General features: G+C 37.8%; 1 protein-coding gene across 3 annotated transcripts in view; it reads left to right on the top strand.

Annotated features, from left to right (window-relative positions):
* The first annotated feature begins 1,068 nt into the window (after nt 1–1,068).
* EFR3A (EFR3 homolog A) overlaps nt 1,069–26,204 on the top strand; it is a 96,969-nt gene continuing 71,833 nt past the window's right edge. For 2 of the 3 annotated variants that reach the window (XM_037728490.1, XM_037728493.1), the window contains exon 1: nt 1,069–1,291. In XM_037728490.1, the coding sequence (XP_037584418.1) occupies nt 1,282–1,291 (10 nt within the window). In that variant the 5' untranslated portion in view covers nt 1,069–1,281. The remainder of the gene's footprint in view (nt 1,292–26,204) is intronic. The other variant, XM_017500350.2, reaches the window with a different exon arrangement.

Below are 26,204 nucleotides of genomic sequence, written 5' to 3'. Positions count from 1 at the left end.
GAGATGGGGTTTCACCATGTTGACCAGGATGGTCTCGATCTCTTGACCTCGTGATCCACCCGCCTCGGCCTCCCACAGTGCTGGGATTACAGGCTTGAGCCACCGCGCCCGGCCCTCCCTAGGTCTTTTCTAATTCAAATTCCGCTTTCGTCCAAGTCCACCTCGAGTCAAGACTAATTTCTCCTCAGCGCTTCCTGGTTCTGATCTTCATCTTCTCCTCCCAGTAATGCACAATATCATTTCTCAATCAGAAAGTTAGCACTACCTTTTAGGACAAAGGTTCTCAAAATTAAAATTGTATTTAAATCATCTGCATGTGTGTTCGTAGGTTTGGCTCAGCACCTAGGAATCTGCTTTTCAACAGATCCCCAGGGGATCCAGGCACAAAGGATCCTGGACCACTTTGACCCACTTTGAGGAACCCTATGTTAGATCTCTGCGGTTGGCTTTTATTTCTCCACCTGGGCTGTCTGCAGCCCACCGCGCCTAGCAAAGTGTACGTGCGTTGCTCAGCGTCTGGCTGCCGGTGTCTGCTCAGCTTGGTGACTACCAGATACTTCAATATTTGATGACACCCTGAGTCAAGACGAGTAGCTCAGCCAAGTGCACAGAGCTGCCCTCTCCAGAAGAGACTAACTCCTGAGGGGTAAGGTCGCTCTGAAAGTCACCAGAAGAACATTAGGAAATTACATTTTCTGTCCTCTCAAAACATGAGCAGTCATCACCCCAAATGACCTTAGTGCGTCTCAAATACACCACGCTTTCAGATTAGGCAAAACGCACTGCAAGTTAAACCGACTGCAAAAGAAAAAGCCCACACATATTCCGTGCGTTCAAAGCCAACATCCTCACAAATGCAAAGTGATGCACCCCAAGCAGAGATCAAGGAAAACGAATGACACGCAGGTCACCAGGCTTTGAAAACACAAGGCGCCCGAAGCTGTTCTCTACGTGGCTGTCCCCAGCCACCCACTCCACCCGCGCGGCGAGCGATCCTGGGCCCAGCCCGGCCGTCCGCGGGGGTGGGGCCGGGACGGCGGCGGCGCGCTGACGTCACGGGCGTGGGTCGTCCGTCGCGTCGCCCGGCGGGGAGCGGGCTGGCGGTGGTAGCTGTCGCCCGCTGGGTTGCGTGACCGCGGGGTCTGCGTCCGCTCCCTCCGCCCTTCGCCCTTCGCCTCGTCCGGGCCTCCGCAGCCCGGCAACCGCCGTCATGGTGCCGTCGGCACACCTTGCGCGGCCCCGCTGAGCCTCGGTGCGGCGGCGAGTGCGGTCGAGGTCGCCATGCCTACCCGTGAGTGGCTGGCCGAGGGCCGGGCCGGGCCGGGGGCGTTGGGAGGCGGCAGCCGCCTCTGCGCGCTTGGGGGCCGGGTCGTCCTCCCGGGGCGGCTGGGGAGGCCGGGCTGCGCTTAGCAGAGCCAGGAAGTTCCTGCGAGCGGCAGAGTTACTTTCGTTTCCGCTTAGCCTTCCGGGGATGGCGTGAGCCCGTTGCACGGATGGGGAAACTGAGGCCCGAACGTTAAGGGAACTGCTGGGACGCGCCGTGAGGAGGCGGCAGAGCTGGTGGTAACCCAGACCCGTGGGATTTCAAAGTTAAAGCCCTTTTCCCAGCCCGCCACACGGCTTCGTGGGACTTTATGGAAATACTGAAAATAACTGCGGGGCGCTTGTCAGTCCCTTCTCACCTCGGGGGCCGGACGTCGCTGGTGGACGCGCCGGCCCCGAGCCCCTTCCAGCGGCCTCCAGACCCCAGACAGCCTAACTCGGCGTCCGTTTCGCGGCCCGGGCGGCTGAAGTCGGGAGCTTGTTAGGCAGAGGCGCCTCGAGAGTGGCTTTTGGACCACACTTTGGATTCACCCGGGCAGATGGTTAAAAATGCCGGCTTGGGGTCCCTCTCTAGCCCCATGGGATTAGAGTCTGGAGGTTGGGCCCCGGAGTCTGCATGTCTGATTAGCATCCCTGGGCTCACCAAGGGACCTCGAAGTTTAAATGTCACTCGGTGTTGGAGGATTTTTAGACAGATGAGATACCAATACTACTAATGACCTATTTTAAAGTGACCCAGATAATCGCAATGTGACTTTATACCCACTGGTCTGTATGGATATATGCAAACTAGGGAAGCTCCTGATCCTGGGTAGAGAGGAAGCAACCTGGCATTGATTTGAGAATTCTTTTCAAGTAGGACTCTTAAGTATTCAGTGCCATAGAATTTTTACACACTCTTGAATATATTTCCTAGAATTCATAACCACTTCTAGTTGTCCTTATTTTTGTAGCCATATGGGACACTGAATTTTCAGGTCAGCCTCAAACGCATGTTTTGTCTAGTGATGGGAAAAAGTTATTTCTCGGTATTAGAAAGATTGATTTTTTTTTGATATTTAATGATATTAAATTTAAATCGATATTAAAGATATTTAAATATCTTCTTAAGATTTAATGATTTTCCTGTGGCAAATCTTTAAATAGTCCTGATATAGAGATTACTTTTAACTCTTCATACATGTGTGGGTACTATGGATTTTGTTTTCTTTACACACTACTGTGTGTCCTTAACTCATGCTCTTGGACTTCGTGTCCAGTAAATATGTCCAGTTTATATTTCTGTTTTATTCCTTTTGGCTGGAGGAATATAATTTACAATCATCTTCATTGTTATTATTGCCAGTTTGTTACTTCTAAATTCATGCTCACGTTATTCAGTGAATATTTCGGATTGGCACTATGTTAATCTTTTATTTTTCTGAGAAAGCAAAGGGGAGGAAGTAAGCACCTATTCTTGAAAGTTGAGGCTTCAAGTGGAATTTATTGGTAGCATGCCCAAATTACAATCCTATGAAATAAAATGTTTAATTCTGTTCTAGGATTATCTAGCTTCACAGAGTGGGTATAGTAAACTTTCTTCTTTTCAAATGTTTAGTTTACTCTGCAAAATGATTTTAGGATGGGCCATGATGGAGTTTGCATAGCGAAAATGTAGATTTCACACCCTGACTGGAAGACAAATGAAATGTTTGTTTTATCTTTCATTGTTAATATTTGTCATGGTAATATTTGTCATTTTTTTATGCTGAATAAAAGTGTGCTGTGGATTGATTGGGGGTACCAGTGTGAGGTGAGTAGTGTTCATATTTGCCTTTTCTCTCCTTTGACGGTCACAGCTGCCTAAATTGCTGGGACGTGCAGTGGACAATAATATTTCTTTGAAATTCTCTTTGTCAAATATTTATCCAACACAGAGATGGCAAAATTGTCACTCTCCTTAGGAGTTTAGGAGGAAATTCATGACTTTTAGGAAGAAAACTGCTCAAATAAGCTGTTTCTGTTGGGTGGGTTGGTTGTTTTAATGTTCAGTGGTTGAGAGGCTCAGTGTTAAAGCCCAAGCCAGTTAATCTGTCTGAGTTTTAATTAAAATCAAAGGTTTGGAGGTGATCACTGTGGTCTCTCAGACTCTGCAGTTCTGAGAGCAACCCTTGCTGTAAGTCACGGAATTATTCTACTCTTGCTGTTTTGTTGCTTATTTGGAATATTGGTACTCGGTCATTGAAACTGTTGTTAATAAGTAGAATCCAGTGGAGCATGCAGTAACCCCACTGGCTAAGCAATGATATATCTCATGAATATTAATAGCCACTTCACTGGAATTATTTTGGAGATCCATAGACTCTTTAAGAAAGCAATCACCTGGAAGCCTGCCTGACAGGAAACTGCGAGGACACGGGAACAATTTTGTGGTCCTGTTATAAGCCTGTAGTCTGAAACAGTCCTTAGGCACAGATTTCAAGACTATGTCACCGAATGAGTGAACCTATAATTAGACACATCATTTTTCTAGAGGCCTTTATTTCATTCTCCATTCAAAGGACCATTAAGAAGCATTTCATTTTAAAAGATTTTCAAACTCTGAATCAGAATTTGAGTTGGAAGGACTGTTAAAGCTTCTTAATCATTTTATTTTGTGTATTGGGAAGCTGAGTCTTCAGTGAGTTTGCATGGAATAAAACCATTGAACACAGAACTGGCCCTCAGTAACCACAGTGAGCAGAGTAACATTCATTTTTCTCTAGCACTAAATCAAAAATAGTTCAGTTACATTTTTTTCCCCTTCAGTTACATTAAGACAAATGTAAGCTTGGTCAAAATTTCAGTCGTTCTATGAACTTACAGGAATGCCTTTGCTTTTATCTTGTCACAGAAATCTTTGGAAGAACTGTGGATTACACTGGTGTGCTAAGTAGATTCTTGTTTATATAGCCACAAACTTAAACTTTTAGTAAGCTTGTTAGATGAAAGTGGCTCCTGAGTTCACAGATAACTTGCCTCAAAGCAGGTCCAATAAAATGTGCTCTTTTATTTTATATGAGAAGTTATTCTGTATTTGCTAGGGCAAACCAAAATTTTCAAACATTGTTTGCTATTAAACCATACTTGCATTAATTATGTGTGGTTAATGCTTTCTTTTCTCATTTAGTTACTGACATTGATATCTAGGCAGTTTTCTGAGGCTGTAGTAATAATATGGTTACTCCATGTTTGTAAAAACTTGATGAAGCTAATTACATTTAACTTATTTTTTAATTCATTCTTATGAAAGAAGTACAGAATGAAGTGTAAAAGAGGGGTGCTGACTGAAGTGTTTTCCTTTTAGAGACACGTTACATCCAAGCTTGACCTACCTACTTTCATATTACTGGATTATTAGCCTTTTGTGTTCATTCATATTTGCATTATTTCTCTTCCTTTTTCCCTTCTTCCCCCTTTTCCTCATTGTCCCCTTGCTTCCTTCCCACCCCCCAATCTCCTTCCTTCCCTGCCTTCCTCCTTTCTTCTACCTACCATCTAGGTCTCCTGCCAGAGTTGTAGATGATGAATTTTCTTTTTTTCAGTGACCTTTGGCTTGACACTGCTCTTTGCTGCCCATATCTCATCTTTCAGTCTGTCCCTACTTGGGGAGGGGGGGACATGGGGCTGCATTAAAGATTATGTAGGTAGTAGGAGACAATGCTAGAGAAAGAGAAAGCCAGAATTTGAGGGGTTTTATGTGCTCTTACAATCACAGTTACAGTGGCTGTTTTATAGGCTTAGTAGCAGTTTCCAACTTATTGATTACTTTATGAAGACTTACAGTTTTCTATTAGTAATAGGAATTAATTATTGAATACTGATTGTGTACTAGGCAGTATACTTTGTGCTTTACCCGAACTATTTTATTTAACTCTTCCACTTTGAGGGAGGCCCTATTTGACCTGTTTTAGAAGATAGAGAGATTGAAGTTCAGAAAAGTTACATTCCTAATGAGTAAGTGGTAGAGCCGGGATTGGAACCAGATGGGCCTGATCTCTAAGTCCCAGCTCTTTTTTCATACTCTAGTGCTCTGAGCTAGGCAGGAGTTGAATGGGAGCCCATCAGTTTAACACCGTCACTTTTGATTAACACCATGCCTGGTTACATGGTAGGTGCTTGGTAAATGTTGAATAAATGGATAATTGAATGTTTAAAAAATTTTTAAATTGATACATAATATTTTCACATATTTATGGAGTAGGGTACATGTGATATTTTGTTAAATTCATACAACATATAATAATCAGGTCAGGGTATTTAGGGTATCCATCACTTTCAGTGTTTATCATTTCTTTGTGTTGGGGACATTTCAAGTCTTCTAGCTACTTTGAAATATACAGTACATTGTTATTAATTATAATCATCCTCCTCTGTTATCAGCCACTAGAACTTATTCCTTCTGTGTTTTTACCTATTAACCAACCTCTCTTCATCTTCCACGCTTACCCCCTCACCCTTCTGGCTTGTATGTAGAATGGATTGAATCGTAACTGGAGTCAGATAAGTCATTCTTTGGATACCATAACCGGAAGTATTTTTTTCATACAGATAGTGTCTTAAAAGTTTTATAGTTTGGCCAGGCGTGGTAGCTCACACCTGTGATCTCAGCACTTTGGGAGGACAAAGTGACAGAATCACTTGTGGCCGAATGTTCTAGACCAGCCTGGGCAACATAGACTCCATCTCTATAAAAAAATTAAAAATTAGCCAGGTATGGTGGTATATGCCCGTAGTCCTGGCTATTTGAAGGTTGAGGCAGATGGATGGTTTGAGCCCAGGAGGCTGAGGCTGCAGTGAGCTGTGATCTCACCACTGCATTCCAGCCTGAGCAACAGAGTAAGACCCTGTGTCTAAAAAGGAAGAATATATATATGTATATATAGTTTATGATTAGGTTCTTTGCAGGCCTGTCTGTACCATATTTGAGGTCTGAGACAAGAATAAAAATGGAGGTCTTCAAATCATAGTCTAAGTCAGGGGTTTTCAGCCTTTACACTATTGATGTCTGGGACAGGTGTAGGGGTGACGGGCTGTTTTATGCATTTTAGGACATTAACAGCGTCCTTGGCTTCTACCAACTGGAAGCCAGGAGTAACCCTCTTGCCCCAAGCTTGTGACAACTAAAAGTCTCTCTAGACATTGCCAGTGTCCTCTGAGAAACAAAATTGTCCCTGGTTGAGAACCACTGGTCTAAATATTTAAATGTTATAGACCATACTATGCCCGCAGCCTGGCCTGCTTTCCCATGCAGGGTCCCCAGCCTGCTCCCCAGAGATTGCCTTCTCAATCCAGAGGTTCAAGTAGTCTATAGGCTTGATCCAGTAGCAGTCAGTAGCAGTCTATTGGGATACGCAGGACCCTGGTCTGGGATTGACTGTCAGTTTCCTTCAGGGAGCCAAGGTGGGCAGGTTCCCCTCCTTCAATACTGTACTTTTGCATCTCAGGATTTCTGAACAGCTCTAAGCAACTCCCAGAACTATACTAGCTGAGTGGCTGGACAGATAGAAGGTGGAAGCCTAGCTTTCTGGGGAACTCAGTCTACCTAAACTCTGACTTTGGATGACATGGAATGGGCAACTTGAAGCAAAAACAGCTGCAGCAATCTTTCTCTGGTTTTTCGAGATGGAGTCTCACTTTGTAGCCCAAGCTGGAGTGCAGTGGCGCAATCTTGGCTCACTACAACCTCTGCCTCCCGGGCTCAAGCTATTCGCCTGCCTCAGCCTCCCAAGTAGCTGGGACTGCAGTCCTGTGCCACCATGCCTGGCCACTTTTTTTTGTATTTTAGTAGAGACAGGGTTTCACCATGCTGCCCAGGATGGTCTCGAACTCCTGAGCTCAGGTGATCTGCCTGCCTCAGCCTCTTAAAGTACTGGAATTACAGGCATGAGCCACTGTAGTACCCAGTCTTACTCTGGTTTTTTAGGGCAGTGATTTTCAGTTATCACTACACTGTGCACTGTCCCACTCACACATACCCCTGTAAAAGGAGAGATAGTTCTCTGTGTTTTGCAAGGCAAGGGAGAGGCCCTATTTTTCCATGGGCCAAATGAAGATACTGATTTTTAGGATAAAACCACATTTTACTCATTACATGGCTCAACTCTGGCACGGAATGATCCAGTCGTCATTTGCAGAGTTTCTGTAGTGGTGGGATGGATTTCAGTGAATAAATCTGATTCTTTGTAAGCAAACAGATTCGTCTATTTGCATATTTATTTTTTGCTCTTTAGATATTAGCATGTTTCTAATCTTTATGAAAGAAAGAATCACTAAGATATTTTCTCTGTACCTCTGAATCATACAGTGTTTCTGTATGGATACCAGTTCCATTACAGGCTCCCTTTTATATGTCAGGGACCATCTCTTCTGGAGGAGTCCCTGTAGGAAGTGAGCACCCCTTCATCCTGTAGTGGGACTAGAGAGGTTTTTATTGGTACCACTGAGGGAAACAGGTCCCAGATATTCTCAGAAATAAAGAGGAGGGCAGAGAAAATGCCAGTATGTTCCCCAGCTGCTTCAGGGAAGAAAGCGTGGACCAGAAGATAGGACATGAGCTGTTTGTCTAGGTTAAGGGGTCTTCAGTCTTTTTGCTAAATGAATTGAACCCTGTTGAGAATCTGATGAAAGCCATGATTATTCTTCCCCAGAAAAATGCAGGTTATCACCCAAAGTTGCATGTAATTTGAAGCAATTCAAAGGCATACAAAAATGGAAAAATGAATTGAATCACCACAGTGGCAGTTCTCTGAGTAAAGCATCCTAACTGAGGTTGTGGAAGAATATCATTATTTGCCAAATATGTGATGCCAATATAAGTATGTCTTTTTTTCTACTTTTTTGTCTGTTTTCTCCCTAATCTTTTAACATTATTTTTCTTGTTTTTTTTTCTTACCTTCTCTGTTAGCCTAACTGAAATCTTTAAAGTATTATTTGATATATAGATGGATATTCAGTGAGACTTTTCTAAAATTGGTGTCTCTGAAGAGAGTTAATTGAAGAATTGCAAGATCACCAGAAGAGGAACTTTAAGAGAGGGAAAAATGAAATTGAATAGGATTTGGAACTTAAAAAGACGTTTTATCCAATCGTTAAGGGGAAAGTGAAACCAAAGTAGTTTTGGGGGCAAGGGAAAAGTTACCCTTTGCCCTCTGAAGATTCCCTGAAAAATCAACTCACAAAAGGCGGATTAATTGGAGAAAAGGAATACAAATTTATATAACGTATATATACATGGGAGCCTTCAGAATGAAAACCCAAAGATAAAGGGGAAAATGCCCATTTTTATGCTTAGGTTCAGCAAAGTGTGGACAGTATATAGAAATATTGGCCAAAATACATCTGATCTGATGTTAACAGACAGAGTGGGGAAACTCAGCAAGGCCTATCTAGAATTTTCTTGGATTCTCTGAGCATGTATTCCCTTCTTCTGGGTATAGGGCAGTACCCTGTCCAGGTTGGAGTCTTGTGACCCACAGTCAAACAAGGTAGGTCAGGTAATTTCTTTATGATCAGTTTTTACACGGAAGGGCTGAGAGAAAGTTAGAGTAATATTTTTTGGTTTTATGACTGGCTTTGGGGAAAAAGAGTTTTGGTTTCAATAACCCACCTTGGAGAAAAACAATTCTGGTTTCTATAGCTAGCCTTGGGGGAGAATGGGACTGAGAGACAGGAAGGCAGGAGAAGGTCAGAGAAAAACTTCTGTTTTTGAGACCTTCATTTTAGAGTATGTTTTCTGAGGCCCAACAGTAGGTTAACTGTGCCATTCAGCTAGGTAATGGTGTGGTACTAGAACCCAGCTCATCCAAATCATGGGTGGGTGTACTCACAGCCATATACATCCTGTAACCTGCATGGCACATGGAAGGGATGAGAGAGAAGCAAGACAGAACCCATGGCTAACTATATGAAAAAGGATTCAAAATTAGTATCAAATAGGAAAAAATTATTATTTACAGCATTTGTACAAATCTGAAAGCAAAATACTATGAATCCTATGTGGTTAGAACACATTTTTGGTCTTTCAGATCACCAAAAGACTTAATAACATGCAGAAGCAGTGAAGTACAGTAGAAAAGGCAAAAGTTTAAATTGGTACAATATTTTTGGAAAGACTGGCAATATATTATCAAATACACTAACAATTCTTATACCATTGACACTATAAGTTCACTGTGCTTTTTCTTTGTAATTTGTGTTTTCCGTATTTTCTACAGTTAGCATTCTACAGGCAGGGAAGAAGATGCTTAAGATGTTTTTACAGCTTAACATGATTTTTTCAACATTTTTGTAATTTTTTTTCAAAACTTGAAATGGCACATTAAAATACTGCATTGAACTGGTTTTTCTTTAGCCTGTAGAAAAGAACTTCGAGTTACCTACTGATCAAATAGTTTTGACCATACTGGCTTAGGAAAACAGTGCATTAGCTGTCTGATTGCTACCATGTAAAAATCTGTGAAAGACTTTGAGCAATCGTTGATGGATTATGTTGTTCAGAAATAGGACTGGGGCCTTTTTCTTCCGACTTATATATTGTTTTTGAAAGGAGGAGGAGGAAATAATTTCTGCCTTATTAAATGGTGGTTTGAGTCATGAAACCCTGAAAGGTTAAGATGAGTCATGATGTGGGGGATCAGTTTACTGGGAACTGACATATTTTTATTTTTTCTTTTTTGAATGATCCTGTGTTGAGTTGAATACAGTTCTAGGGAAATATGATCACAAAATGAATGTTGGCAATTTCTCCTGTGATTAATATGCCAGACTTGTCAAAATTCTCTCATCATGTGTATTTGCCAGATTTATTCAGTTCTTTAAATGAGGCAGCTCTCAAGTATATTCTAAAGCAAACAGGAACTAGTATTTTCTTCTTTCCATGTAGGGTATCGTATTCTCTTTTTTGCATATGTATTTATTGCTCTCTGACTTTAAGTGTTATTAGATAGTGTGATTCTGATTTTTATGGAAGAAGGAAACACTAGTCAGGTTTTTTTTTATTTTGTTTTACTTCTGAATCTAGAGTTTTCTGTATTCTTAAATTAGGCATTAAGCCATTTGCTCTATGGTCTTTAAGAGAAATCCTGTCCTCCTAAATGCTATTTTTGTTTTTATTCTTAGTTGGTGAGTTATTCAGCTGTACTTTTTTATTGTTATTACCTGAACTCCATGGTATTTCTGCTGCAGTAGTTTTCTGGATAATGCTAACTGTTCTTCACATCCCTGCTATTTAATTGGTGTTTTTGAACAGCTGTCTTGGCAATTAGCTACCAAGGTCCTTGTGCTGTTGTTGCAGTTAACTTTGAATGAATTTCACTCCTGCTGAACAGAGTGAAATGTAAGGTTTCCAAGGTTGGCATTGTCAATTCCTGGAATCTCATAAACTTTGCAGAAGGTACTGTGCCAAGCTAAAGGAACGGCCTGTTTATAACATCTTAGATTGATTTTTTAATTTAGTTAAAAATAATTTTACTAGCTTGTTAACACTCTAAATGGTTGAAGATATCTTCTGGGGACATTTAGATGCAATAAAATTTATGTAATTGTGCTTTAGAGGTGGAAATGCTTTATGAACATGTTGTTAGAATCAGCAGGTTATCAGTTCTTGGATTATCATCCCACCATCTGCTGCAGCCGGCTCTAGAAGGACATCTACAGCGGGGAGGACATTCCAGGCAAATGCATAACACCTAAGATTCTGGTGCTCAGTTTCTATGGCTGGCTTCTCCTATTTTCTTAGCTGGGCTATGTGAATTTCAGAGGTCCAATTGCTTTTCACAACTCAAATTGAAAGCAGACTTAAGTGACTTGTCATGACCCCTTTTCCCATGGTTCCATCTTGCTTCTTTGTGTGGTCTTCCAATGATGGGGGTATCTGCTCCAGGACAGTTCTGTTTCTAATACCTGTACAGAAGCTCCTTCCCCTGGCACAGATCCTCATTGTTGGTTCCTGAGGATTCCGTGTTGCTCTTGACCCACATTGAGGAATACAGTCAGTGAGGGTGGCACAAGGGAAGCTTGAGCTGCCTTTAGAGCCAAGTTTTCAACATTTCTTCAATGAAATATAATAAGCAAGGACTGTTGTGTGGGAAGGATGCTGACAAGACTGTGCAGGTGGCCCTCTCTACCTGACCAGCTTCAGCTGGAGAAGCTCTATTTTTTTTTCCTTATATTTTTGGTTCATGGTTACATTTATAGGTTGGTTAATAGGTAAACTTGTATCACAGGGGATTGTTGTAATATTATTGCACCCAGGTACTAAGCCTAGCAGCCAATACTTTTTCTGCTCTTCTCCCTTTTTCCACCCTCCACCCTCAAGTAGGCCCCAGTGTCCATTGTTCCCTTTTTTTGTGTCCATGAGTTCTCATCATTTGGCTCCCACTTATAAATAAGAACATGGTGTTTGGTTTTCTGTTCCTGTGTTAGTTTGTTAAGGATAATAGCCCCCAGCTCCATTTGTTCCCACAAAAGATATGATCTTGTTCTTTCTTATGGCTGCATAGTACTCTGTGGTATATATAGACCACATTTACTTTATCTGGTCTGTCATTGATAGGTATTTAGGTTGATTCCATGTCTTTACTATTGTGAATAGTGGAGCAGTCTATTTTTCTCTCTCTTTTTTTTTTTTTTTTTTTGGTGGCAGTCTGCGTTTTGTTTCAGTAGGGAAATAATGTTGGCTTCTTTTAAAAGGTTTGAGGTTATAGTATTAGACATTAGAATATGCCCTCTGACAAGAATTTAAGCTGTTTTGCAGTCAATAGCTCGGGAACCTAGAGGCAGAAATAAAAGCTATTTAGCTGATAGCATCTTACCTGTTTTGCTCTCATGATCTCCAAGATTGGAGATTTTATAATCTTTTCTTGTAGTCATTTCAGTCGTAGGTACTGTCAGTATGTTCCTAGAATCACAAATGCTCTCTTAATTTTTCTTGTTTTCCTGTTGGATTTCTCTTAGAAAATATATTTGGGCTTACATTTGCAAGGCACTGCTGGCTGGAGTATGCAGAGGTGAATAAAGCAGTCCCTATCTTCAAAAGTTTACCTTATTTATGCAAGGGTATAAATAGCTATCACGGAGAAAGAAATGGCAAGCACCACAAGAATGGTGCTGTTGGGGGCCCATGGGAGAGACTGCATCTCTGATTAGAAGAAGAGAACAAGGGGAAGATGCATGGAAGACAGCTTTCTAAACTTGAGTACCTTAAAATACACTACAGAGATAGTGGTCAAAGGAGAAATGCCGGTTTGAGGAAAATCTTTGAGATGAGTCATGCAGGAGGAAATAACCATTAAGCAATTGAAGTGAGACAGTAGTGCTATGGAACGTGAAGAATTTAAGGCTGTGTATATGTGCACAGACGCGCATGGTAATTTAGTCTTGTATTGATACATTTATTGAATACCTACTATGTCATTTATTAACATTAGTATCCTCATACAGGACATATGGACACCAGTAGGGACGTCATCCTTGCCTTCATGAAGTTTGGTCTGATGGGGAAGAAAAGGGCTCAGCACGTAGTTACAGTGATGAGACAGGGAGCTTTAGAGGGCCTCTGCTTTCTTTCCATTATTGTTGTATGTGTAGTTTTGGTACAGTGTCTGGACCATGGCACACAGTCAATGTGTGTTTGTAAAGTGAATCAAAGAAATGTAATAGATGTCAATAAGAAAAGAAACACAAGTTGCTATGTAAACATGTAAATGAGGCTGGAGGGAGAGCAGTTAGAGATTATTAAAATACATTAGTCTAAATGATGGGCTTTGAACTTGGATGGTGGTTTTAGGAAGGACTGCAGTGAACGACTCTGAACACTTTTGAGGAAATACAATTGATAGCATTAGTTGGATTAAAGGATTGAGGGAGAAAGAGGTGTAAGGATTTACTCAGGTTTCTGGCTTTATCATATGTGTGAATGGTTCTGGTTTGCTACAGGGCCTTTTTGGAGGAGGAGCAGTTTGGGGAAATTGAGATGGAAGATGAGTCCACTTTAGGATATGATGAGTATAGTGCCTTAAAAACATTCAGGTTATGTTTGTAGGAATAATAGTATATAAAATTACAAAAAGATAGGCTGTATAGAGGCTAAAGAAGCTGAGGGCAAACTCTTGAGAAACATGTCCATTTAAAGATGGAGTGAGGCAAAGGAACCAAAGAGGGAGAAGGTGGATCATTTTTTTAAACAAATACCATTGCAACAAATGTTTGCAGGATAAGAGTTATGCAAGACTCAAATGACTCACACTTATTTTTAGTAGCATTTGAATATTCCAATATAGCAAGAAACAGAAACACTGGACAGTCTCTTACAGTTTGATCTGTTACCATGACAATAAAGGTAATTTATGAAACAATTTGTTTTAAGCTTTGGGACTTAAGAACAATTGTTGAGTCTTAGCCATGGCAGTTCTGTCCTATACATCTGGCCTTAACTGTCTTTTCACAGCTCTCTAGCTGGGGGAGGTGATTGTCAAACTATAATTGGGTGAGAGGATATAAACTGTAAATTGTGCAGTTTGCAAGTAGAAATTAGGGTGGTTCCAGGAATGTAAGCTAAAATAAATAATAGAGAACTAAACTATTAGTAATTTATCAACCCCTTGCTATCTTGAGAATCATAATGATGTGTATTTGTAAAACAGCTAAATGATTTGCAGACAGCAGATGTAATGCTTATGCCGAGTTGCTGGGAAACTGCTTTATTTCACCCAAGGAACTGAGGGGCATTAGACTTAAGCTGTCACCTGAGAGTATCAGTTAGCTCTTGTAGTTTTCAGTAATATTTTTTCCCTTTCTGCAGTGAATACTGTTGTCCTTTCCTCCCCATCTATTGGCTTCTGGGCATTCACTTGGTCTGACACAGTAAACAGGCTCTTTTCTCTCTTTTCAGCAACATAGAAATAATGTTCATCCTCTCCTGACAGAGTACAGCAACCTGCTGATTAAGGAATGTACAATTTTAAAAGCGTTTTGTACAGTGGTTCAGAGAAGATTAGAGAGGGTTGAGTATAATTAAGTGTGGTTTGGATGCTTTGTTTTTGCCAAAATTGGCAGTTGTTTCAACCATTCTTAATATTTTCATCTAAAATTGCACAGTAATTCAGCCCTACTAAAGACTTTAAGTATTTGCATAGAGGTGAGATAATTGTCTATTGAATCTTTTAATTTGTAAGAGTAAATTAAGTTTATTTTTATAGTTGCAGTAGTAAAATGAATTCTACAAATGTATATAGATTTCCAGGTTCTTTGTGTACAGTGCTACAAAAAATTGGTTGGTTGGTTTTTTTTTCCCCCTACATCAGTCATAGTAACCCTTATCTTTGAACTTGAAGTAATTTAGTCAGTTGGTAATACATGGAATTCTTAAAGAGTCAGATTTTGGTTTATGAGCCATTTAAAAATATTGACTAGAAAAGATTTTATTGTCTTCTTACAGGCATATGATTCATGCAAAAATATCTTGTACATGCTGTGACCACAGTGTGTGTTTGTGATAAATTAAAAGAATAGGTTAAAATTTAAAGCTGTCTTGGGCTTTTGACTTTGTGTTACTATAATTTCATGTATGGAGTGAGTATAAAATGTTTGGGATTTCTTGGTTTTAGTTGGAAGTTGGAGAGAGTGTATCAGGCATTGAACTTTGAGTGTTTAAATTAGTAGAATAATTTTTTGATTGAATATTTTACTTAACTAGTCCTACTCAGCAAATCCTGTGCTATATGTTGCTATCTTCAAATGTTGGATAGAGAAACCACTTAAACTATATGTTCTATTTAGATATGTAATTAGAGTGCTACTTATCTGTTCAGTTACTGTTTAATCAGAAAATCTAATCTCAATTCAAATGAAAATCTTTAACATATGGCATAGATGCTGTGGGTGTTATGAAATCTATAAGAAGAATCAATGCTGTTGGTATAGTAAATGTATTTCTTCAAAAAATAATTTTGGAAGTTACAAACACTCCTACAGACTTAACACTTTCATTGCTCCATGACTAATAGGAAATACATTTTTTTAAAAAATTTAAGTAGTCAGGGTTTTAAAGCTGTTTTAAATTTTGCGTGAGATAACTCATATCCTACTTGTGAATTATTTAGAGGACTTTTAATTAAAATAGCTCAAACCAACTTGGTTAGCTAAGAAAGGTCCTAGTCATTGCCTGTGATAGATTCTTTATGCTCATAATGGTAACAAACTAATATTTTTTGATTTATGTGTTTATTTTCCTTAACTATGGTGCCTTAGTTTAAGCAGATACTTTCCTTTGTCAGTGATTAAACTTTAGCTAAAAATCTGCAGAAAACCTTAAAGCTATCTTTTCCCCCCTATATATAGCTTTTCATTTTGGACAGTAGAGTAGTAGAATTTTAAACTGTAACCTTAGTATTATTAATGCTTATTAAGGTCACAGTAAGTATACAGAAGGAAATAATTAATTGCTTTTTAAAACAGTTTTATTGAGATATGTGCATACCATAAAATTTACCGGTTCTAAGGGTATGGAGAGACTTGATTTTTATATTAAACAAAATCCCTGAGAAATCACCTGGACGGTTGCTTTTTCACATGCTTCCACCTTTTCTTCCCGCCAGATTTTGGTTCATTAGGACACACACTGGTAATTATTAGGAGACTTATGAAAGTGAAAGACTGAAATCCCAGTTCTTTTTAACCTTTTAATTGTAAGGAAGATATTTTTATTTCTGGATTATATATATATTATATACTATATTTAAGTTAAAAAACCTGAAAGCTTTCAGTATCCGAGTACTATAATGACAAGCATTTTAATATGTTGAGGAAAGAGTAAATGGACTTTTCTGCATGCTGAAGTTGCAGCACAGCAGAGGATTCGCACCTTAGTTTTACAAAATAAAAATGGGCCTTAGCTTCAAAACTGGATTTTGCTTAGGGATGGATTTGCTGCTAGAATTTTGTGAAAGGTTATGTAAAAATACTTCCATTATTTCTTTGGTCAGTTTGGGGACCCTTGTGCCAGAGTGCTCTGTTATCGTAAGCTGAAACTTCAGTGCACGGTGCACTGTGGGTGGGAAAGCTTTAAGACATTCTAGACCCCAAACAGCCAAATGGCCATTTGACTGTGAATTTGTAAAGTAAAAGTGCCCTTTTCCTAAGATGTGCATGTGGCAAAGTCCTCCTTATAGCTCTTGCTTTTGGCCTGGTATGCTGGGAGTTTACAAATAACTTCTCATGTAGACACTCTAACAGCATAAAAGACTTGTTTTTTCCTTTCTTACATTTTCTTGTATTCTTAGGGACATTTTTTTTTTTTTTAGCTCAGAGTAACCTATGATAGGAAAAGAAGATAATTTCTAGAAGTGGTAAGTTTTGTAATATGACAGATTCTCAAGCAGAGTATCACTTCCCCGTTCTCTACCATCTGACTTAAGTTTTGTATCTTTGGAGAGCAGTGGCAGTAATTATATAGTTTTTTGGCAGCTTCACAATGTTTTGACTATGTTGCTTTAGTCTCCAAAGTAGACAGTTCAGAATTTTTATTTTTTGTTTTTCAAAAAGAACTATCTCAGGAAAGCAGTATAGTATATAAAGTGTTAAGCGTACAGGCTTACAGGCTCTTAACCAGATCCATGCTCCATGTATGGTCTTGGGCAAATTACTAGTCTTTCTGATTCTCTATTTGTAAAGTGTAAATATCAATACCTACCTCTTAAGGTCATTCTGAGGATCAAATAAGACCAAATCTAGAATTTAGTGGATGCTCAAATATTTGCTGAATACATTTTGAAAGAATCAGACTGGCAGATGAGGGATAGGTAGGAGCAGGGAATTCCTGGAGGAGATTGGACCCTGTTGCCATTTGGTTAAGTCTTCTTCTGGTTTTCCACTGTGTTTGCACAATATCCATGAAACCAGATTTTGTGCCTTTGAAAAATACTTGGATTTAGAATTTGATGTATTAGTTTGCTGGGCTGCTGCAACAAAGCGCAACAAACTGGTTGACTTAAACAACAGATATTTATTGTCTCACTATTCTGCAGGGTAGACCTCTGAAATCAAGGTGTCAGCAAGGTGGGTTCTTTGTGAGGGCTGTGCAGGAGGGATCTGTTCCAGGCATCTCACTGGCTTGTAGATAGCCATCTACCTGGAGTTCTGACTGTATATGTGTCTGTCTCTAAATTTCTTTTTTTTTATAAGAATTCTGGTCATCCTGGATTAGGACCTACCCTAATAGCCCTATCCTAACTTGATTACTGCTACAAAGACCCCCTCTCTCTAGATATGGTCACTTGCTGAGGCACTAGAAATTATGACTTTAACATATGAATTGGGGGGGGATGACACAATTTAACCTGTAACAGATATATATCAGACATGAAAATGAAACAGACTTTTACTTACAACATTTTCAGTTTTTAAATTGTACTTATTTATTAAACTTTGATGTAAATTAATAGTATAGTCTTTTTTCCTTTTGCTAAGACCAAACATTCATTTACCTAAACTTAAGTGAAGTGTATGTAGCACTTGAAAAAAATTGATAGAACTGAACAAAAATTTCTTATTTCCTTGTCTTAGTTACTTTGTATGTTGCTATTGAGATGAGGGAGGAATGTTTGAGTTTAAGTGACTGAAATATCAAGGAAAGAGTAAATTCTCTGGAGGCTGACTTCAAGTCATTTTGGTATTTGAACTGGTTTCAGGAATGGTACATATCTACTAAATATAGAATTACTGGTGCACACGTTGTATGAAGTCTTACATGTAGTAGTTTTCCAGGGCTACCATAACAAGGTAGCACAAACTGGGTGGCTTAAGACAACAGAATATTTTTCTGTCACAGTTCTGGAGTCCAGAAATCCAAAATCAAGGTTTGGGCAGGACCACGCTTCTGAAGGATCTGGGGAAGAATGCTTTTTTTGCCTTTTCCAGCTTCTGGTATTTATGTAATCCTTGGAGTTCTTTGGTTTGTGGCAGAATCATTCCAGTCTCCTCTTCTGTCTTCATGCAGCCTTCCTGTGTGTCTCCATATCTTTCTTTTTCCTTGTAAGGATACCAGTCACTGGATATAGGGCCTACCCTAATCCAGTATGACCTAATCTTGATTATATCTGCAAAGTTCCCATTTCCAAATAAAATCACAATGGCAGGTATAGGTTGAATATCCATAACCTGAACATCTAAAATGCTCCAACATTTGAAACTTTTGAGCACTCAAAAGAAATGCTTTTTGGAGTAGTTTGAATGTCAGACTTTTTTGATTAGGGATGCTCAACTAGTATGTATTCTGCAAATACTCTTAAATTGAAAAAATACAAAATTGGAAACACTTCCAGTCTCAAGCATTTTTGATAAGGTAAATTCAGCCTTTACTGGATTAGGACTCAAACATACCTTTTTGGGGAACACAATTCAACCCACACCACTTGTCCATTGCTTCTTAAAATCACATTTACTCTTAATTTCTCTCTTAAATCCTCCAGTTATTCTGACTAGTAAATGTACGGCCTTGTTTCCACAAATTAATGTACTTTAGTGTGACAACTGAGAACTCTCCCACTTTCCTGCTTGTTAACCTGTTGCCATGGTTTTCTAGGTCCATAATCATGCTTCATGTTTTCACTCATTGCCCTTCTGTTTCAACAATTTGTTGGGAATTCTTAGGTTGTTTTTTCGTTTCTTGCCTTCTTTACCAACTCAGTATCATAAATTGTATTTAAAATTGTTGGTAATAGATTTTATCTCCAGGAGCTTTTTTTGTAATGGAATGCATATTGAGTTACTACTGAAAGCTTATTACCAATACCGCTTTCTATTGAGACAACAGTATTCTCCACAGAGTGAATGGTATGAGCAAATACATTGGAATGAAAGTTTGAGACTTGATTTGAAAGCTGTGAGTATTCACAGGTTTTGCTGTGAAAAATGTTACACTCTGTTGGGAAGTAAGGCTGAAAAGGTAGAGATTGTGCATAGATTCACCTCCAAGACCAGTCTAAAATAAGTGATTTCAATTTTTGTGGGTATGCATTGAGGGAACTATCTTTTAAATAGTCTATATTAATTATCTTTTCTATTTCTCAATATTTGTGTGACATAATGTTTTATACTCATTCCTTGTAATGTGTTCATTTTGCTCTGTATAAACGTCACAGCCTTTTTAAAGGCATCTGGGAAAATATCAGCGTTCTTTCTTTCTTTCTTTTTTTGACAAATTGGAAATGCCACATTCAGATGACTTCTTAGGAAGAATAAAATGTTGTAATTCTGAGTCTAGGTTTGAACTTTAAGCATTCATCTCACTTTAGCATAAAGTGTTTTATTTACCAAGAACTTCAGTGGGCTTTCTTGTCACCTGAATAGCAAGTTAATTCAGAAGGAACGTATCAAAATATTAAAATGAGAAAAGTTGGGAACCAGCATTAGCATTAATCCCCTGCTTAACCTTATTTGCCAGTGTGCACTGAGAAGAACTGCTTCTTACCAAAACATCAGTCCCTTCAGCTTTCAGTGGGAAGCAGTGTCCTTTGGCTTACAAAGAAGTGATAACAGAACTCAGTGAAGATGAATGAAACAATTTGAAATTGGCCTTGGTAGATTTAGCTGCTTCTTTTTTGAAGCAATTAAAATTTCAAAGTCTGCAGCACTGTGGTTGGCATTTTTGACATTTAGCTTGTGTTCTGAGTCCCTGATACTTTACTGTAATTGCTGTATCTTGCTAAGACTTGCTGTTCAGATACTCCTTAGGTTATAAAATGAATGCTTATTAGATTGTTTCTTATGAGAACTAAGGACCAGTGTAGAGAACTAAGGACCAAAGTATGCTTATTAGTATTTTATGCCAAAGGAATTATTTCTGCATACCCCCTTCAGTATTGTATATAATCAGAAATAACATTAATAAATATCTAATTAAATAAATGAAAGCATTCTCAATAGAAATCTGAAAATCTGGTTATATTTTGTAAAGTTGTATTTATGCTGTAATAAATCCTTTTAGGGAAAGTTGTCTTAAAAGAGATTTTTAATAGAAAGATCTCTCTGCCATACTTTGTTGACTGTGCATTTTTCCTCATAGTTGTTAATATAATTATCTTTAATTTTTTCACCAAGTAATTTTTTGTCCTTTGACACAGTAAAAAGACTAATCACAAGGTTTTCATCATACTATTGCCCTACTCATACATTTTGAGCTGTTTAGTGCCTACAAAGTCCAAGCTTACCATCCATGTATATATATAAGGACATCTAAAATTTTGAGGAGAGAGACATATGTATTATTATATATGTTTGTACAGCTACTGTTGATTTATCTCTCTGATTGTTTTTCTCTAGGCCCCAGAGCTAAACCTACTGTTCAGCTGGGCTAGTCATTTTATTACTCCACAGCATCCTGTTTCCCTCAGCCTTTCTGGAATACTCTGTTCCCTCTATTCATTTTCTGCCTTTTCTTCAAAGGCTAGCTCAAAGCTCAGATATCTTGAAAGAAGAAACTTTTCCTAATCAATCCACCTCAGAAAAGTCTTTTTACCTTCTGATCTCTAAGAAATAATCTGTTCTACTCGTGGCTGAGTTCATCTTTTACATCCTCTGAGGAGCTTTCTAGACTTCTATTTTTCTCATTTCTCTTATATTTATATTGTTTATAGGTGGGTCCTTCTACCCTTTCAAACACATAAGTTCTTGTTAAGTAGTATTTTCCGTTATGGTTCTTTCCTTCATCTTTCACAGTGCCTTATATACTACTTTCCAGAAACATTGGTATGTGTTAATGCTTGTTTGAATTTGAACTGGAATGTCATGTGCATTTAGAGATAGAAGGAACCTCAGAGAGATTCCTTAGTCTAACCTCTGGTTTGAGGTTCAGGAATATATTTACATCCAGGATGTCCTTTGAGGATATCACAGACTAGTTCCTTCTTCACATGATATCCTTTAAATATTTGAGTAATACCTGATATTTTAACATTTACTATGTGATATATCCTGTGCTAAGCATTTTGTAACTAAAATAATCAAGATTTTTGTTATGTATTATAAATTGTACTTAGTAGCCTTCAAATACATCACAATCTGTGCAGTTAGTCAAATTCAATAGCAGTTCATTTTTACAGAATCTATGAAGTGGGACCAAACTTCCTTTAATTAACAGTAAGATACCTGCTTAGCTCTTGCAGGCAAGTAATAAATACATTGCATTCCATTTCTGATCAATAATATGTAATGAAGAGCATCCAGAGAATTGTATAAAAATGATTATGAAGAAATTTTCTTGATTTGACTTGAGGACATTAAATATGAAAACACAAAAGCATAAAAATGATGCAAATATACTGACTTCTGTAAAAATCTGAGTGAGGAAGTTCTTAATAAGTAATTTGTTTCCTGTGGTGGAGAGAAACAAATTATTTATTTATTTTTAAACAAATTATTTATTTTTAAATAAAGTCTTCTCTCCCTAAAGACATGATTATAATTTTTTTAAGTTTACTCTTTATGCTATATTAAGTATAATGAGTGCTTTGAGGTAAAGTTACCTTAAATTGGATTTTAGTAGAAAGATCTCCTTCCTGTACTTTGTCCTTGATCCTGTTTTCTTTCACAGTTGTTAAAATAATTATCCCCCTCGCAAATTTTGCTAAGGCCTAAAACAGAACATTAGTATATACAATAATGAATATGCCAGAAAAATGTTGGTATTCGTTGTGGTTAGATGATTTTATTTTACTTTTTTGAATTTTAAAATAAATACAAAAAGGTCGGTAATCACACTCTCAAGGCTAAAGCCAGATCAGTCAACAAATATAATAGTTAAAATCTATTATAGGGTTATAGTTTATTATTAGCTTTTTGTGTGTTACAGACTAGGAAAAGAGTATACTATTAGCTTTATGTTTTAAAAATTATAAATTATATAGTTCAAATATTAGTATGAATGGCTGTCTGAAAGGCCAATTAATTGATGAAGAAATGCAGTATATTGGTCACAGAGTTTCAGAATGTATTGTGGTGACTCTAAAAAACTATTTGTATTGTCTATGATTTCAAATTTAACTTATTTGTGTTTATGATGTACTAAATAGCTAAGATCAACCGACCGAAATACTACTTTGTGTGTGTGTGAAAGTAGCACATTTTAAACATAATAACCACATCAAAAATGATAAAATTGAAGAAATAAAAAAATTTTCTGTCTTATTTTTTTGTGTGGTCAAATCTTTATTGTAGCACAGTGATGCAAAATGACCTGTAACGGCATATATGTAGTGCCAAATACTAAATTACATTTTAAGGTATATATCTACTGACTGCTAAAATTTATTTACTTTATAGCTCAAGAAACACAACTGTAGGTTGTTTTTTAAAAGAAAAAAAAATTAGAGGGTTTTCTTGAGACAGGATCTTGCTCTGCTGCTCAGGCTGCAGTGCAATGGCATTATCTTAGCTCACTGAAGCCTCTGGGCTCTGGTGATCCTCCCTCCTCAGCCTTCCAGGTAACTGGGACTATGAGTGTGCACCACCATGTCCAGCTAGTTTTTATGATAATCAGTTTAAACGTTCTATTTATTTTAAGTGTGCAGTCAAATGCTGTTTTCTTTTTTTATTATGGCATTTTGACTATAACTGATTGAAATTTAAAAATGATTAATATTTTAGTCCAATATATTAGAGAGGACTTCAAATTTCCAAGGTTGCATTTTTCTTTCACAGAGGGGAAAGATATACATTATAACTGTGGACTTTCTTATCAGTCATTTCTGGATTCTTTCTCTACGTTAACATTTCACCCCCTGAGTCTTTTAGAAATGAATAAACCACGGCTCTGCCCTTGAGGGGCTTATAGACCTCTGAGAAAAATCGATCTGTAACCCAAATGGCAATGGTCATGGTAGCAGAGAGAGGGTAGCACCTGCCCAGCTTCAGGTGATGGTTAAGGAAAACTTGAAGAATAATGCTGGGCTGAAGTTGTGAGGTAAGTTAGCTGAAGACAGGAACAACATGAGCAGAAGTCTGGCCTATTCTTCATACATGTTAGTTTGCCACTGCCTTTTTTTGTAATGTGACACACAGAACATTGCCTTTTTGCTTGGTATCCAAGCTATAAAATTATTAAGCAAAAGTGCTAAATACAGAGCTTTGTACAGTGACTAGAAATCTTCCTCTAGGTCATTGTTCCCCAAACTTGAAAACCCTGACCATTAAAGAGTTGTCGCACCCTACATACAAAAATTGCTGCATGAAAAGTTAAATATTGTTATTTTAGGTGATTACTTGGTGCTAATATGGTTTGAGACACAGAAGTGAGCATAGCAGCAAAATCAGTATAGCATTAGTTGGTTATAAGGTGGTCATATGTATATACTCATATACAAAATGAAGTGATTTTTAGCAGGGTATTTCTTTTAGGAACCAGAATGTGTTTGCCAGTCAGTTACCAGCTATCAGTTAGTTCGTTGGTGTTGAGTTTATTCATTTACAATTTACAACTTCTTTTATCTCTTATTGGAAATTGAATTATGGTTTATGTGTTATTTTAGAAAAAAAATTAAACAGTGAGTATAAAAAGAGGAGTGAGAAGAGCCCTTCCCTTGTGGAAACTACACGGAAACAAAAAACGGATACAGATGTGATAAACCACAAAAGCCTTGTAAATTCCCATCCTTTTAGAACTTCCTGTTCATCATGATTTTGCAAGCATTGATAGGAATTCTGCAGCTATAATATTAAAATTGTCTTCTGACAATGAAAAATAAAATAAAATCTGACAACTAGAATTTTTTGAAGTTTAGTCTGTTTGGGAACTTCTTGAAGACATACGTGTTACATTCCTGGCACTTTGCATGTAGTGAGTATCTTATAAACCTAATTGATTGGTTGACTAGTCATGAAATACTTAAAATGTTTTTTGAATGTCTCTCTTGGAAGAATGCCTTAAATGTGGAACTTCTGTTACTGTATGTATTGTTAGAATAAGACCATTGCCCAATTCTTGATCCAGTTAGAAGTAATCTCTGCTTTTCTCATATGTTCAACATTAAAGGCTAAATGAAGGGTGGGGTTTCTTCAGACATTATACAGATTTTTTTCTTCAGGTCTTTATATTCAAACTTTCCTTTTGTTTTTATTAGAATCTATTATTTTATTCTTCAGCATTTACTAGAAATTATACAATGTAATCTTAAATTTTATATTTTAGATAGAAGACTTTTATCTTGCCAAAAGCTGATTAAAGTAGCAATAAATTAGTAAATCCTTATAAAGGAAATTTAATATTACCTACATAATAAGTCATAATCTTGTTGTAAACTATGTTATCAGTCTCTCTTTTTTCCACGTTAGATGTCATCTATAGAACAATGATTTTCAATCTGAGTATTTTGACACTACCATTGTTGTGATTTATTTTGGTCACAATATTTAGTCCATCTTGAAATTCTAAATTATATTATTGTAAAATCATATTTTCCTGTTTACTTGCATTTTAAAATGTTCTTAATTTCTTTTTCTGATGTTTCCTCATTACCAAAGCATTTGAAAAAGTACCTGTATCTTTTATCTGTATAATTTGTGCCTTTGTAAAAAGTACAGCATTTGAAAAATTATTCTTTCTGTTCTCTAACTATCCTTTTGTAGTTTCTATGTATTCAGAGGTCTTCTCTTTCTCCTCTTATTCTGATCATCCCTTAAATGTTTTCTTTCCTCAGGATTATCTAAGTCTCCCTTATTCACTTTTGATGATCTCAGCTAATTTTGCTGTCACTTAAATGCTTTTGGTTTTTAAATTTGTTTCTAGTTTAGATCAATTGTCTGCTACAGGGTATCCCACCTTCAAGTTTACCTCAAATTTAATATGTGCAAAACAGAATTCATTCTCTCTTCTTGATATCCTCCTTTTACTCCAAAGTGTATCCTCTTGTCTTCCTTGTTGGTCAGTGACACTGCCATCCAACCAATTGTCCAAACTTTGCTATCTCCTCCTCTTTACCTTCTTTACTTAGTTGGATCCAAGTCAGCCTCCTGCAAGTTTGCCTAGGCATTTTTCTCATGTTGCAGAACTTTATGCATACTTGCAAATTAAAACCACATTGATTAAACCTTTAAGGGGCCTTAATAGATGTGGCTCTTTTGCCTGGGAATGATAATCCTCTCCTTTTTGCCTGATTCCTGCTTTTCCTTCAAGACTTAATTTAGTCATTACTTCTTGCAGAAAGGTCAATTACCCCATTAGCTATCATCTTATAGCAGCCTGTGATAGTTGTTATCACAGAGATAATTCTCTCTGTATGTGATTATCTTTTCCCACCAGATTATGAGCTACTAAAAGGCCAGGGATTGTCCAGGGATTGTCGGCTGTATTTGTATTCCCTGCATTTAGTTTAGTGCCTACGGCATGGTAGCCTTCACTAAATGCTTGTTAAAAGAATACATGAGATCGAGTATTGTTTTACTCAATCATATATATTTCTGAGGCACATCTATTGTTTGGTTTTCAGAGGGTAGCAGTCTCACCTTTGTCCTTCTCTGAGTTTGGAACCAACTGAAATAGAGAAATATAAAAGTCAATCTGATACAAGTTTTACTACTGGTAAAGCTGGGTTTGAGAATGCATCTTGACCTTTGTCCATTATCAGTCTTTCTACTACTTTCCCTTCAAATCTAAACTTTCCAATGGTGTATCTGAGGACACCCCAAGTTAGCAGAGCAAACACATTGACCAAGCCATTTGCAAGGAAGGCATGTTAATTCAAACTTCTCTATAACCCCATAGAGGCCTTGTAAAGAAACATACACACTTCCAGAACCAGGTATGCTTATAAGCAGAAAGAGTGGACTGCAGAATGCAGATCTGAAGGAGAAACTTTTGAGTTTGTTTATTC

The sequence above is a fragment of the Cebus imitator genome, unplaced genomic scaffold, assembly GCF_001604975.1.
Source record: "Cebus imitator isolate Cc_AM_T3 unplaced genomic scaffold, Cebus_imitator-1.0 Scaffold13, whole genome shotgun sequence".
NCBI lineage: Eukaryota > Metazoa > Chordata > Mammalia > Primates > Cebidae > Cebus > Cebus imitator.
This window is presented reverse-complemented; position numbering and strand designations above follow the sequence as displayed.